General features: G+C 36.5%; 1 protein-coding gene and 1 non-coding gene across 4 annotated transcripts in view; both read right to left on the reverse strand.

The window, feature by feature from the left end:
- LOC149074884 (uncharacterized) overlaps positions 1-13,562 on the reverse strand; it is a 29,475-nt gene extending 15,913 nt beyond the window's left edge. Inside the window, exons 1-5 of one of the 3 annotated variants that reach the window (XM_089245823.1) lie at positions 13,079-13,562; positions 12,622-12,801; positions 7,151-7,348; positions 6,948-7,022; positions 1,949-2,044 (exon numbers count right to left, since the gene is read on the reverse strand). In XM_089245823.1, the coding sequence (XP_089101949.1) occupies positions 1,949-2,044; positions 6,948-7,022; positions 7,151-7,348; positions 12,622-12,765 (513 nt within the window). In that variant the 5' untranslated portion in view covers positions 12,766-12,801; positions 13,079-13,562. Of the gene's footprint in view, positions 1-1,948; positions 2,045-6,947; positions 7,023-7,150; positions 7,349-12,392; positions 12,802-13,078 lie in introns of those variants that run through there. The other 2 variants (XM_089245825.1, XM_089245824.1) reach the window with 2 other exon arrangements.
- TRNAY-GUA (transfer RNA tyrosine (anticodon GUA)) lies at positions 4,272-4,345 on the reverse strand. The gene has a single exon. It is a non-coding gene; the product is annotated as a tRNA-Tyr (tRNA).
- Positions 13,563-13,756: the final 194 nt, after the last annotated feature.

Below are 13,756 nucleotides of genomic sequence, written 5' to 3' on the forward strand. Positions count from 1 at the left end.
ATGCTCTTCGCAAAATTTTTTTTACTCTAAGGTACTTCTAATAAAGAATTGGCACAGAAAAGTCAAACTGTTTCAACCCTAGGTCTGTCATTTGGGGGAGGGGGAAGGCTAGAAATAGTGTATATATATATATATATCAGTGTTAGAACTGAAAAATAAAAGTCATTGGTTCATGGGAACAGTGAATACGAGAACCTGCTGGTCTGCAGACATTATGACTGGTCCCTTAAACAAAATCTGCTCGAAATAATGTAATAACTATTATAATTAATTATAATTAATAATTACTTTTCCCAAATATATTAGCATTTAAAAGAGTGATATATACCACCGGGGAGGGGGGGTTGCAAAAAGCCATTTAAAAAATTCACTGCGGATTGGTGATTTCCCCATAGTAGATTCTTCTACGATCAATGTATCACCGCGGGAGGGGGGTGCAAAGTTTTCCTCCACAGGTCCCGCAGACCACCACAATTTTTTTTCAGTTGTCTGATTGCTTAATCAGTGGTCTCGGACCAACGGACCACCAATGATTTTGAATGCTGTATATATACATACATTGATTATATGTTCTTTGCCCCCCCCGGAAAAAGTTGAGATGATAGGTCCTGTTCAACTCCTTCTCATCTTTGGGCTTACACTCTATACACATTGGCTAGGAGATGATTTTATTTCACTTTAGTCTATTCATTTAGTCTCTTCCTGATTAAGAAACCATGGGATCAGAATGTACAATTTAAAGAGATGGTATTTTTTCAGCCTAAAATATACTGAAAAATTGAATTTTCTGGATGTTATGCCAAAACTGATATTTGGAAAGAAAAGTGATTTGCCTCCTCTGGGAATCAAACCCATGTCCCCTTGCATACCGGGCAAGGTGTATTGGTTAGTGCACTAGCCCTGTATGCAAGGGGAGGCGGGTTTGATTCCCAGAGGAGGCAAATCACTTTTCTTTCTAAATATCATTTTCAGCATAACATCCAGAAAATTCAATTTCTCAGTGTACAATTTAAAGCTGTTTCTGAGTGACTGAAAATATCATGCTTTAAAACTGTCCAATTAGCAGGAAAATGCTGCCATGGAAGTGAACAGTGATATAATAATTAAGACTAAGAGATTAAGATTTAATAATTATGCCTTAGAGAATTTACTGCTGTGAGCATGACTGGATTTCTGTTCATCCATTAATATGAAATGAGTGAAATGATATCTATTATCATTAAGATATAGGAGGAATTTTCTGCAGTTTCATAACCTGACCAATCAAGAGATGAGAATTTGCTTATAACGAAAACTTTGTTATAACTACAATTTTTCCTATAATTGTAACTTGTTATAAAAACTTTTATTGTACTAACTTTAATAAATGCATAAAGTGCATGAAACAAAGAACCATGGATACAAGAAGAAATAGGACAGAATGAACAGAAGGGTATATTGTGGTTACAACTTTGCAGACCGGTAGACCAGGGTTTAATTATGATGATTCCTGAGCATTGACTTCTAACATATAGGCGGAGATAGACTTGAAGGTCTGAGGGAAGCACAATGATGACGTGATGTCAATACACACACACATATATATATTAGATCAACCGCACACACATTTTTGATGTTGGGGCTTCCTGTATCTCCGCCCATGTTCTCATCAGACTTTTACCCATTCTCTGCAGAAAGGTAGAGGTCTTTTTTTTATAAGGCAGACCAGACTGACGTTTAAGCCTCAAAGTTAAAAAGTATAGAAAAATAACTTCTGCTGACTACCACTGTGCCGCCAGCTGAGATTATAACCCAGAGCCTCACATAGCTAAGCAATCAAGATGCCCATACATTGATACTGGAAATGAAAAACATGTAAAAAAACTAATATCTCAAGGAAAAATTTTTTCATGAAGTGCAAACAAAAACACAGTCTAGTGAAGTTTATATGGTTAAACCAGACCATTACTTCAATTTCCATATGATTCCACAGATTCATCATATGTCCCACAGTTCTGTTATCAAAAGAGTCTATGAGTGCAGTATTGTTGATTATCGTTTGGTTCTGAAATTAAAAGAAAATAATAAATTATAGTTGTCATCCTGCATAAAACCAACAAAAAAAAATTCTATCAACTTAACATTCATAATAAAGTGAAAATATCAACTATTTAAAAGGTAGTACAGCCAATATATATATATATTGTGGTGGCTTTCTATAAAAGAACTGATAAGGACTATTGCATAGATGTAAAATGGTGCATAACACCACCCACTGTTATAAGGAGAACTCTAAGTTCTACCCATGACATCAAGCTATTACATGTCTAGCCACTCAATTTCCATTTTTTTGAAATATTGTGTCCAAAAGTAAGCACATTTTTTGATAAAATATTTTGTATTTAAATCGATTAGATAAATTCAAACCCGCAGTAAAATATGTCACAAGTATTGTATTTATTAAGTTATACTAATTTTTAATTACAGCAAAAAAAATTGAATTTTTACTTAAAGTTAGCTTTTTCTGAACTAGCTGAACTGGAAAGAACACTTTACAGAAATAGATGTCGGAAAAGAGCATGCATTTTTTTAATACAGTGAAACTTGTCTAAGACGGACAATGTATATAAAGAGGGAAACCAATCTTATTCAAACGAAAAAGATATATAGTCTTGTGAATAATTAATATGCTTTTTCAATAACAGGAAACCTCTTTAAGACAGAAACTGTCTGTGAAGAAACAGAAGGCATATTTAGTCAAATTTTAGCCAAAAATGGCTAAAAAATTGCTTACGTAATATTTGAACGGCCTCATTCTGTAAGACTAAAGAGCAAGAAAGACTACCATAAATACAAGCTAAAAAGGTTTCTTCTGATTTTTAATTTTTAAATAAAATGTTTATTTCTCTGTTATTTTTAACAGCACATGCCTAACCCAATACTGCTGCTACCTTTCAACATGTGCTTCCACAGAATAATTCTCTGTACAGATATTGAACTTTTATCACTTTTATAAATTTTGCAGTTTTGAAAAGAATGATGCATTAGTTATTCTATGATTATTAGTCATTCTGTATGGTTATGACTTTGCAGACTAGGATAGCAATTTCCATGTGTTGACTTATGAATCTTAAACTAAGTGTTGTCTCTTCATAGTAACATGATGGCCAATTTTATTTATTATTATTTTGATTTACTAAAATCATTTCTTTATTTCACCATTAGAAACACTACAACTGTTGTTATAAAAAATCAAATATTTTCATTTTACCACAGATATATAGGCCCAAAGTCTATTCTCAGTAACTGCAGTAAAAGGTAGTGGATATGGTCTTTCTTTTGGACTATCTACTCCTTTTACTGCAGTTACTGAGGACATGTTCAAAGCATAATTTATTTGTTACCTATTCAGAATATGTTCATTTATAGGACTTTTTCATTTCGCCATGTATCTCTCAGTTACAAGTCTCTGAAAATTTTGATATCCCCCCCCCCCCCCAAAAGCAAGTCTGAAAAGACTGTCAAAGAAGAAGCTATTGCACAGTTGCAGTGCTACATTTATGGCAAAAATAAGTACACATTTTCTCTTACTTTCCTGAGTTTTATGGCTGTTTACAGTTTACTCTATATCAATCAGCAATGGGTTCTCAGGAGTTCTTTTTCACTCTGGACCTCTCAATGTGACTGGAGTATCCATCATCACTCTGTCCAGTGTATCTGCATTAATAACTACTAAAGGGAATGGCGATAGGAATAAAAAGTCACGACCAATAGCAACCATTTTAGAAAGGTGTGGTGCATTTTTTGTTTTTGCTAGCGACAGCATTTCGAGTTTCCATTCTCATTCCATCCTGCATTAGTTTTACTACATTTCAAAAGGGTAAATGAAAGAAGTTATCAGTTTCATTCAAAATGAACGTGATAAAGTTTGAAAGAATACCTGTGGCATCAGGGTTTAAGCTACGGGTGCATTTTTTTGCAAAATGCGAAAGAAAATCTTAGAATGTGAAAGTAGTAGTAGCCACTTTCACAAAAATGCATATAGGAGGAATGAAACGAAAAGACATCCAACCATAAATCATTAGCATTGTAGCATTTTGCTAAAGCTTTTTCCCCCTTTTCTGCTTTTTCACTAAAGAAATTTTTTATCTAGCTTAAACCCAGTTTGGCATCCAAAAAAAATCTATAACGGATAGATTTTTTTAAAGACATTTTAACATTACAAAGGTTTTTAACAGCTGGCTGATGCGAAGATATATTTAAAGATATATTTAAAAAAGAGAAAATTCAACTGCCTTTGCTGGGAATCGAACCCACATCCTTTCACTTTACGGGTGAACGCCCTAGACCACTAGACTACAAAGGCAAAGAATATCTCAATCTTTTCTTGAAGCTTGTGTGCACTGAACAGGGCTGCTCATGGACGGTCGGACCTAACTCAGGCCAAAGCTCACAATTGCTGACAATGCCACCAGATGGCGACTTATTCGAGGATGATATCACTCTCTGCTATCCATACAAAGGTTTTTAACAGCTGGATGATGTGAAGATATATTTTGGAAAGCGAGAAAATTCAACTGCCCTGCAGGGAATGGAACCCACGCCCTTTCACTTTCCGCGTGAACACTCTAGACTACATAGTCTAGTGGTAGTGTTGAATACACTGCCCCACAAGGGCAGTTGAATTTTCTCCCTTTCCAAAATATATCTTCACATCAGCCAGCTGTTAAAAACCTTTGTATAGATAGTAGAGAGTGACATCATCCTCGAATTTCAACATTATCCAATCAATTTTAAAAAGGGATTTTGAAAAATTCTAGCCAATTATGATGGTGACTAAAGAATATGCAATGCATTAGAAGAAACTAAGTAGAAATGTTCAAAAACAAAAAGCTAGAAATATTTTAGTGCAATGGTTTAAGTTCACAGTATCCCTGTGAACAGTGAATTACTGAGGAAGAAATTAATTGAATAGTCACATATTAGAATCAAAAAATTTTTCTGCATTGCACCAGATGTACAAATTTTTTTCACAAAACTCAAGCTTTCAATGATGAACTGTGCCACAGAGGGAAAAAACACTTAGAAATTTTTCTCTTTTGGCATCAGTAAATCAAGGAGTCCAAGATGCTTCTTTTCTCAAACATGAAAAAGTTACTAGTATATACAATCTTTTAATGAATTTGTCTATCAATTTTCATGTTATATATCTTTGGATAAAGTGAATTTTTCTTAAGGTGGACACACACGAGCAGTCCATTTAGCCCAAGGTTATTTGAGTCGAGTTCATTAGGATTCGGTCCAACCTAGAGGCCCACACACAACCACGCCAATTCATCGAGCCAGGACAGTTTTAAGTTTTGTGACATATAAACCTGTTCTCTATATCTTTCCCACTTCACTTCCACTCCCTTCTGGAGGGAGAAAAAAGATGAAAAAGGAAGATTATACTTCCCGTGTGTGATTTTGGATTAAAACTTGTGTTTGTCCAAAAATAACGATAATGAAAAATGACAGTTATTCTCACAGTTTGCTTTAAGTCACCATCAAGTGTACAACTGTGAATTTGTGAACTACAAACTGTAAATATGTATATGTGCATTTATATCAGTGCAATTATTATATTTTCACTTCAATCACCCTAGAGATATACAGGGAAAGGGGGAATTGCCCCACACTACTGTTACTGGCACATAGGCGGAAAGGCTAGGATGAACATTCTTCCCCAGAATGTTCAGCCAAACAGAAGTCAGTTCATGAGCGAAAACAGGGAAGGGCAAAGGGGGGGGGGGAATTCCTTCATTCAGTAGAAAGATTGTATTATTGACACAAGAGAGGGCAGGGTGAGACATTCACCCCCTTCCCATTCAAAAACAACCCAGCGGTGATCCCTCTCTTCGAAGAGTTTATATTCACTTATGTTAATCGCGACTATGGGTGAGGAATAGGAAATCATAAATATGGGGCGAGCCATCTAATAATTCGCGTATAACTATAGTATATCGACAAAGGGCACACTTTCTTTCAAATTTATCATGATAATCTACATTCGTCACTTGCCATTAGGGCTTTTCTTCCTTTCAAACCAAGCACAACTCAGGTCTTTCAACATGAACAGTTTACTACCAAGTGAATTGTGTCGGAAATGCGAGTATGTATGTACCTAACAGTTTGAATGCGTATCTAGTGTTGTGTGTTTGATTTTTTCAGTGCTGTCATCAATATTTCAGAAGTGAAGTGAGTGTAGTGTAATAATTGAATATTTGTACCATTTGTAGGCCTGTTGCTCTCTGTGCCGAGCCTTTTTAAAGGGGAGATCGACTCGCATTCCTGCCTTGAAGTTGGGAACCATAGAAAACCAATTTCAGCCAACCACCAGTGGCAAAGGTGGGGTTCAAACCCTGGACCTCACAATGTGAGTCTGTCCCTATGATCACTCAACCACCACAGCGGCTGCAAACTATAGGGGATGGCAAATTTCAGAAAGAAACAAAAAAAAACTGGTATAAAATCATTGAATTTTATAGTGGCAGGGAGGAAAATAATGTTTGCCCCCCCCCCAAAAAAAAAAATTCTATTTGAGGCCTTGCATGCCACACACAGGTCCTGTTCCTCATAAGTTCGGGGCCCTGGGTACACAAGAATTCAGGGGCATCCCTTATTTATATATAACACTTTTTTTTAAGCATAGTTACGGAGTATTCTGATTTGTTAATTGTGTAGCAATTTTAGATTTCACTTATATGCCTCTCTTGCTTATGCATTTTTCTTTTCTGATCCCCTTTGCACTGACGCATAAGTGAGAGGTCAATGTATTTTGTTTAAACTATTTTGTGATTGTTGAGTTTTTACTCCAGGCTTTTTAACCGTGTTTTATGTCATCCGCAATCGTCTTCTGCACTGTTACCTGGTATATAATTGAGGTTTTACTGTAAATAAAATTTCAATTCATGTGAAAAAATACATACCTTCCCCATTTGAGTGAATGCAAATGCACTACTACCAACACCGAGTATAAAAAGTATCAGACTTATGATGCCAAACTGAAAAAATAAAAAAAACAAACAGGTTACAATCCATCAAAGTCGAAAACAATTAAGAAATTACTTTGCACAAGAATCAATATCAATTGTTACAAATTTCTGAGAATGGTAATAAAAAGCACACCAACCAGTAACATAATCCAGTTCTTTACCGATGCTAATGAAATGCAACTAAGAGTTCCAATGATGAATGTCATCGCACCAAATGAAATGCAAAAAATTTCAACAGCAGTTCCGAATGTTATAACAATTTCAGTCATAAAAACATTATATTTTTTATCCTCCAGTGCTACTGTCCCAATGATTATTGGTATGAATGAGAAAAGCTGGTGATAAACAATAGAAACAAATTAAAAAGACACATATTAAAAAAAACCTTGGTATGACTGTTATTATGAGGCAAGATTCAGTATATTAATAGGAAAAATAAAACATTATTAACATAAATGTCTGAGTCAGTGGCCAAAGAAAATTATATTCACTAAAAAAACCATAGGAATATATCAACTTTCAGGACTATGCTAAGTAAGGTAAATATAGGGATGTGTGATACAGTCCAGAGATGTGAATATACAGTCAAACCTCTTTTTCAAAAATGCTATTTCTCGAAAAATAAAAAAAATCCTTGCATCTACTGTGATAAATCAATTCATTTTTACCTCTCTGTCTCGAAGTAATTTTCAAAAACTCTTTATCTTGAAGGCAACGCCCAATGATAGTACACTGCTCAAAACAATTAGGGGAGCACATGGTTTTAACAAAATTACGCAAAGATGTATACCGATAAGTAACATAAAATGAATCATCCATAATTTAAAGCCTAGCAGGAAACGGAAGAAAACTTCATATGCAAATCAAAGTTCATCACGTCAAAAACCAGAAAAAGGAGATAAGGGCAGAAATCGGGATGTTGCAGAAACGTCTGTTTTACTGCCGTAACTGTGAAATTCTATTGCGCAGTATTTTTTTTTTGAGACAAGGTGACTTGAGGATGTCTCAACAACGTGATTTACCGGAATCCATGGCATGGCGTGTTATAGGCAGACTGGAATCCGGGCAAACACAACGTAGTGTCGCGGACGCTGTTGGAGTCGCCAGAAGTGTTGTTGCAAGGCTGTGGAATCGATTCCAAGAAACAGGAAATGTTAGAAGCCGACCAGGGCAAGGTCGGCCACGCGCCACTACAGCAACGCAACTGATGACCGGTATATACGGTTAACAGCCCGTCGAAACAGAACAGAGAATGCTACGCAGCTGCAAAGACAGTTGCTCTTGGCAACAGGTCGAAGGGTGTCCAGCCAAACAGTACATAATCGGCTTCATGAGGGAGGGCTCTATGCACGTAGGCCAATGGTCTGCATTCCGTTGACCCCACGCCACCGTGCGGCCCGAAGAAGATGGGCTGATGAACATCGAGATTGGGAGCAACATGATTGGAGCCAAGTGCTGTTTACAGACGAGTCCCGATTCAGTCTGGAGTGTGACACCCGACGTGTTCTGGTATGGAGGGACAGGGGCACTCGAAATAACCCCGCATTCGTTCATGAAAGGTCACAATACAGACGAGCTGGTTGGATGGAATCAGCATAGGCGGACGTACAGACCTGCATATCATTCGGAATGGCACTTTGACGGCCCGAAGGTATGCAGACGAGATACTGCGACCTCATGTCATCCCTTACGCTGGAGCCATTGGAGATTCCTTTGTTTTCCAGGATGATAATGCCCGACCGCATAGAGCTCATCTGGTGGAGAACATGCTTGAAGCTGAAACAATACAGCGTATGGAATGGCCAGCCTGCTCTCCTGACCTGAATTCAATCGAGCATGTTTGGGACGTGCTAGGACGATGCATTGCTGCATGACCAAGGCCCCGCTGGAGAGGTTAACAAGTTACTGTCCGAGACTTGCAGATTGCACTTTTTGAGGAGTGGAACAGTATTCCCCAAAGTCTGATCGATAACCTCATCGCATCCATGGCAAACAGGTGTGCAGCAGTCTTAGCTGTTCGAGGAGACCACACGCTCTATTAAAACTCACGCATCATGTCTAAACAGTACTTTTTTTATCGTTTACATGTAACCAAATTGTTGCCCTAAATCATCTTTTCATGTTTTTTCCTTATTTTCAAAGAATTAAAGCTAAATTCCAAATTTTTTACGTCTTTTTTCTGTATTGCGCATTGATACGCGTGTACTATCCATTGTATGCCAATACGTGGCTGTCTCGCATGGTTTTCTTCACTTTTTTGCTTGCTCCCCTACTTGTTTTGAGCAGTGTAAAATGAAAACACTGGAACTCCTTTTCTTTTGTTCAAATCTGGCTTTTCTCTGGTGGTGAAAGAACTTGTTAAGTAAGGATTATTCCTATTACAGCCCATTGTGTTCATGAATCTTGTCGATCATAGGTGGATACAATGATTGACATGGGGGTTGATGCCATGTGGATGGCTTGTTTAGTATGGCAAAAAGTCAGCCAACAGACAATTCAAAATTCCTTCAAGAAAGCTGCGGGTTTGGAATCAGCCATCTCAGTGATAAAGGATCAGATTTGGGGGTTCACGTGAATTTCAAAGATTCTCAGAACAATGTTGAAAATGGAATTTCAAAATATTGGGCCATTACAAAAAAACAATTGAAGCTCGCTTTCATTTTATGATTTTGTGGTAATAGACAAATTCACTACAAACTTACAGCACTTTGACTGATACTGAAATTATTTCTGAATGCATGGCCGACGCGGGCAATGAAAATACATGTTTTCAATTATCTCCAAACTGAGGAGATAGGGTCAGGAATATTTGCAACTCTTGTTGGTATAGATGAAACTGTGAATGCTCAAATTGCTATAATACTAACTGACATGCTAGTTAGCCAAATTTGTATTAGTTAGCAGAGGCTGAAAAAACATGAAAAAATCTTGGTTAGCTGAAGTATCATTGTATTAGTAGCCAAGGGAAGTACTTATACAAGGGAGTACTCATCCTAACCCAATTTTTTTCTCTATTTCTTTTGGAATGTTATAACGATTTCAGTCATAAAAACATTACATTTTTTATCCTCCAGTTCTACTGTCCCAATGATTATTGGCATGAATGAAAAAAGCTGGTGATAAACAACACAAAAAAATTAAAAAGACAAAAAGACACATATTAAAAAAAACCTTGATATGACTGTTATTATGAGGCAAGATTCAGTATATTAATAGGAAAAATAAAACATTATTAACGTAAATGTCTGAGTCAGTGGCCAAAGAAAAAATTTACACCAGCTGCCTGTCACTATTTCTTTTTCATCCAAAAATAGTGACAGGCAGATGATGTAAAATTCCAATAAGACCCCAACCTCTCAGAAGACTCAAACCAGTGTACTACTGGTGTATTAATCACAAATTCTTGCACTGCCTTATCAGCATATTATATGAAACAAGGTTTGTGCAAAAAGCATCTGACCATATCTTTGGGTGCTAGAACAAATGAAGCAAGGAAGGCATGGTTTGATGCACATATGTAGGCAATCCTAGTGCACATGCTTGAATTTTTTCCTGCCAGTCGTCAGCAGACCGTCAATAAGCAAAGTGTAGTGAGTGTCATTACATTTTTATTTTTGATAAAATGGCAGGACAAACTTGAGCAATGCTACTGCATTAATTGTGATGAAGATGCTAATTGCTATACCGAACCTCTTGGTAGTACTCCTTGGTGATGGTTGCGCCGTATGGTGCATGCTCATGATAAACCATGTCACTGAAATCAAAGAAGACTGTCAGTATGACTTTGCATTTTCTGGAGATGAAATTGTCAGTCAAAATGGAATGAATGTTAATGCTAATTCTCACCTTGTCTGCAAGTTCTTTGATTGTGATTTGATGATTCTGCATCACCACTCACTTGGTCAATAACAATCTCATTTCTGGATGTTGAGGGCTTACCACGAAGGGCTTCACTCTCCATATATGTGCAGCCATCTTTGATGTAGTTGTACCACTCTTTTATCATTATGTTGCCCGTTTCCCCCATCTTCAAAGGTGTGTTAAAACTTGTGGATTGTTTCCACTTGGGAATCAGCAAGCCTCACACAAAATTTAATGCCGTGGCAATGGTTTTTTCTGCAGCTTTTATCAAAAACAAGAATGCTGAGGTACTCACTAAGACTTTTACTCACCAGCACCTGGCAGCTTCTGCAAATGTACTAAAAATTCAAGCATGCACACTAGGATTGCCTACATATATGAACCAAATCGCACCTGCCTAGCTTCATTGGTGGAAGTACAAAAAAATTGTGGTACGATACTTTTGAACAAACCTTGTACGTGCTAAAACTTTATTGAATAGTGTACTTATATAATAGGACATGTATTTTATAGACAAGTGTTTCTTCTAAAACTGTACTATTCCAACATACAAGTTAGACAACTTGATCATTTTTTGCCGCAAAGTTTTTAATAGCATTTCTTCTGTTATAAAATATATACAATAGAACGACTTCACATTCACAGCAGACAACCATGGGATCAGAAATTTTGTCCACTATTCGAAAGTGTCCGTTCAGTCATCTGGATATGTAGCAATAGCATGTCATGCCAATTTTCAACATAGTTTAGAAAAGTAATTATTAATTGCTTCAATTATTAAATTTGCTTTTGCTAATGATTTTGAAAAACAGCTGCGAACATGATGTGAATTCAGTTTCAATGCACTCATAAAAAAAATTTAATAAAAAATATATTTTATTTGCTTTTAGAAAAAAAAGAAATTAATTGTTCAGATGAATAATTAATGACAAGTAAAATACACTGATTTTGATTAAAAGGTTCCACGATTCAAAATGTGCCAGTTAACAGGAGATGCCCCCTATAAAGGGAAGTTTAGCATTGTGTGTGAATTTTCAATGGTGTCATCTATATTATAAATTCTGAGTGAAGTGTGATGTTTGAATATTTTGTATCGTCGTAGGTCTGTTGCGAGACTTTTAATGGGGAGATCTGCTTGTATTCATGCCTGGAAGTTGGGAACCACAGAAAAATAACTTCCGCCAACCACCACTGCAATGCCGGTGGGGTTCAAACCCGGGACCTTGCGAGTTCGGCACTATGACCATTCGACCACCACAGTGACCCCCCCCCCCAAGTATCTGGAGGTTGTTATCCATAGTTGTTTGAACACGTGCCAGTGCTGTCTTAATGCAACAGCCCCACCTGGAGGCCAACTGAATCACTTGGTCTGAGGCTCATGATGCTTTCAAGACGGCCCTGGTGTCTGCAGGTCTAAAACACTTCAGTCCCCCTATGAATTCAAAATTGCTTTACCTCCTTGGAGACAAGAGAGAGTTGGGAGGAAATTATGGTTTGTTTTTTTCTTGTGGAACTTACCATAGCATGTACACAAGTGTCATTCGCGTCATGTGTTTGAGTGATACCATCTATCTTCTAAATCGGAAATGATGAGAAACAGGCAAATCAAGTAAATATATTCCCAGAGCATGATATAAATGTTTTGAACCTTCTGTTGCTCACCATGACAAGATTTTTCGAAGTATAGACATTTGCTTCTCCAAGTTCGAAAGCAAAACACAAGACTAGATCTTGTAAACAAGCTCACCATCAAAACAGTTGATAACGAAAAAAATATAGCCTTGCATCGACGGTGTCTGGTTGTATGCCCCCCTGCATGGGATCCAGAAAAACTGCTCGGTAGCGAGATGCTCATCACCGATCCATGACTTGGTGGGGAGCAACCACTCATTTTTAAAGCTGTGACACAAATGTGATCATATCAGATCTGTAGCGAAAAAAGAAATATGTGATTTAGGAAGGAGAAAAAAAACTCTACTATAAAATAAAATAATTATGTAAAATAATATAATTATTAAATAACAGATATATGTATACATAAATATATAATTACAATTGTAAATACGAACTTTTACAATTTTATTTTAATTTAATAAACAATCAGGGACAACTCTTGTTATTATAAAACAAACTAGACCTCATCAAATTATGTGCCAACTATACTATATTTTTCAATAATTTTAATTCTGGACATAATAACTTACAAAACATCCAATTCTTGTCAAACAAAATTTCAATACAAAATATTCAACACAAGAGACATCAACACTCTCTCGTAAAACAATTGATACAAACATCATCAATGGAAGATAAATAATCACGTGTTTTATCACAAAAATATAAACATTCTTTAATCCAGCCAATAGGCGAAACCATCTCCATTCGGCGTGACCGATTGGCTGATGAATCAGTTACGTCACATGGTTATTATAAGATATCACATGGTTATTATAACATGTCACATGAGTTGCCACTAGAAATCAAAGGCCTGTTTTTTCGCCATTCGTGGGCAAAAAGGGAGGTCAGTATTATTGCTATAGCCTGTACTACTTCTACTGTTTCGTATGCAGCTTTTTTTTTCATGAGATGTCACTTTGAAACCAAAGCTGCATTCAAGGGGCTTTGCTTTGAAAGGAAAACTGGTTTTTCCACCTCAAAATGGAGGATAACGAGTCCGGTGTATTCATAGTTGCCTTAACATAAAAGATTTTTTTGCTTCCATTCGTTAAGAGCAAAGGTTCGGGAGTTAATAAAAAAAAAGAAATAAACAAAAGTAAAAAAAAAATGTAATCACATGAATAAATTACGAACTTAATTAGTTTTTCCCAAATAAGTAAATGGACACTTTTCGTATTTTTTGGTTAAACTAACATATCGAGGAT

Source organism: Pholcus phalangioides, unplaced genomic scaffold (assembly GCF_987345545.1).
Source record: "Pholcus phalangioides strain wild (caught in Gottingen) unplaced genomic scaffold, Ppha-v1.0 ptg000016l_1, whole genome shotgun sequence".
Taxonomy (NCBI): Eukaryota; Metazoa; Arthropoda; class Arachnida; order Araneae; family Pholcidae; genus Pholcus; species Pholcus phalangioides.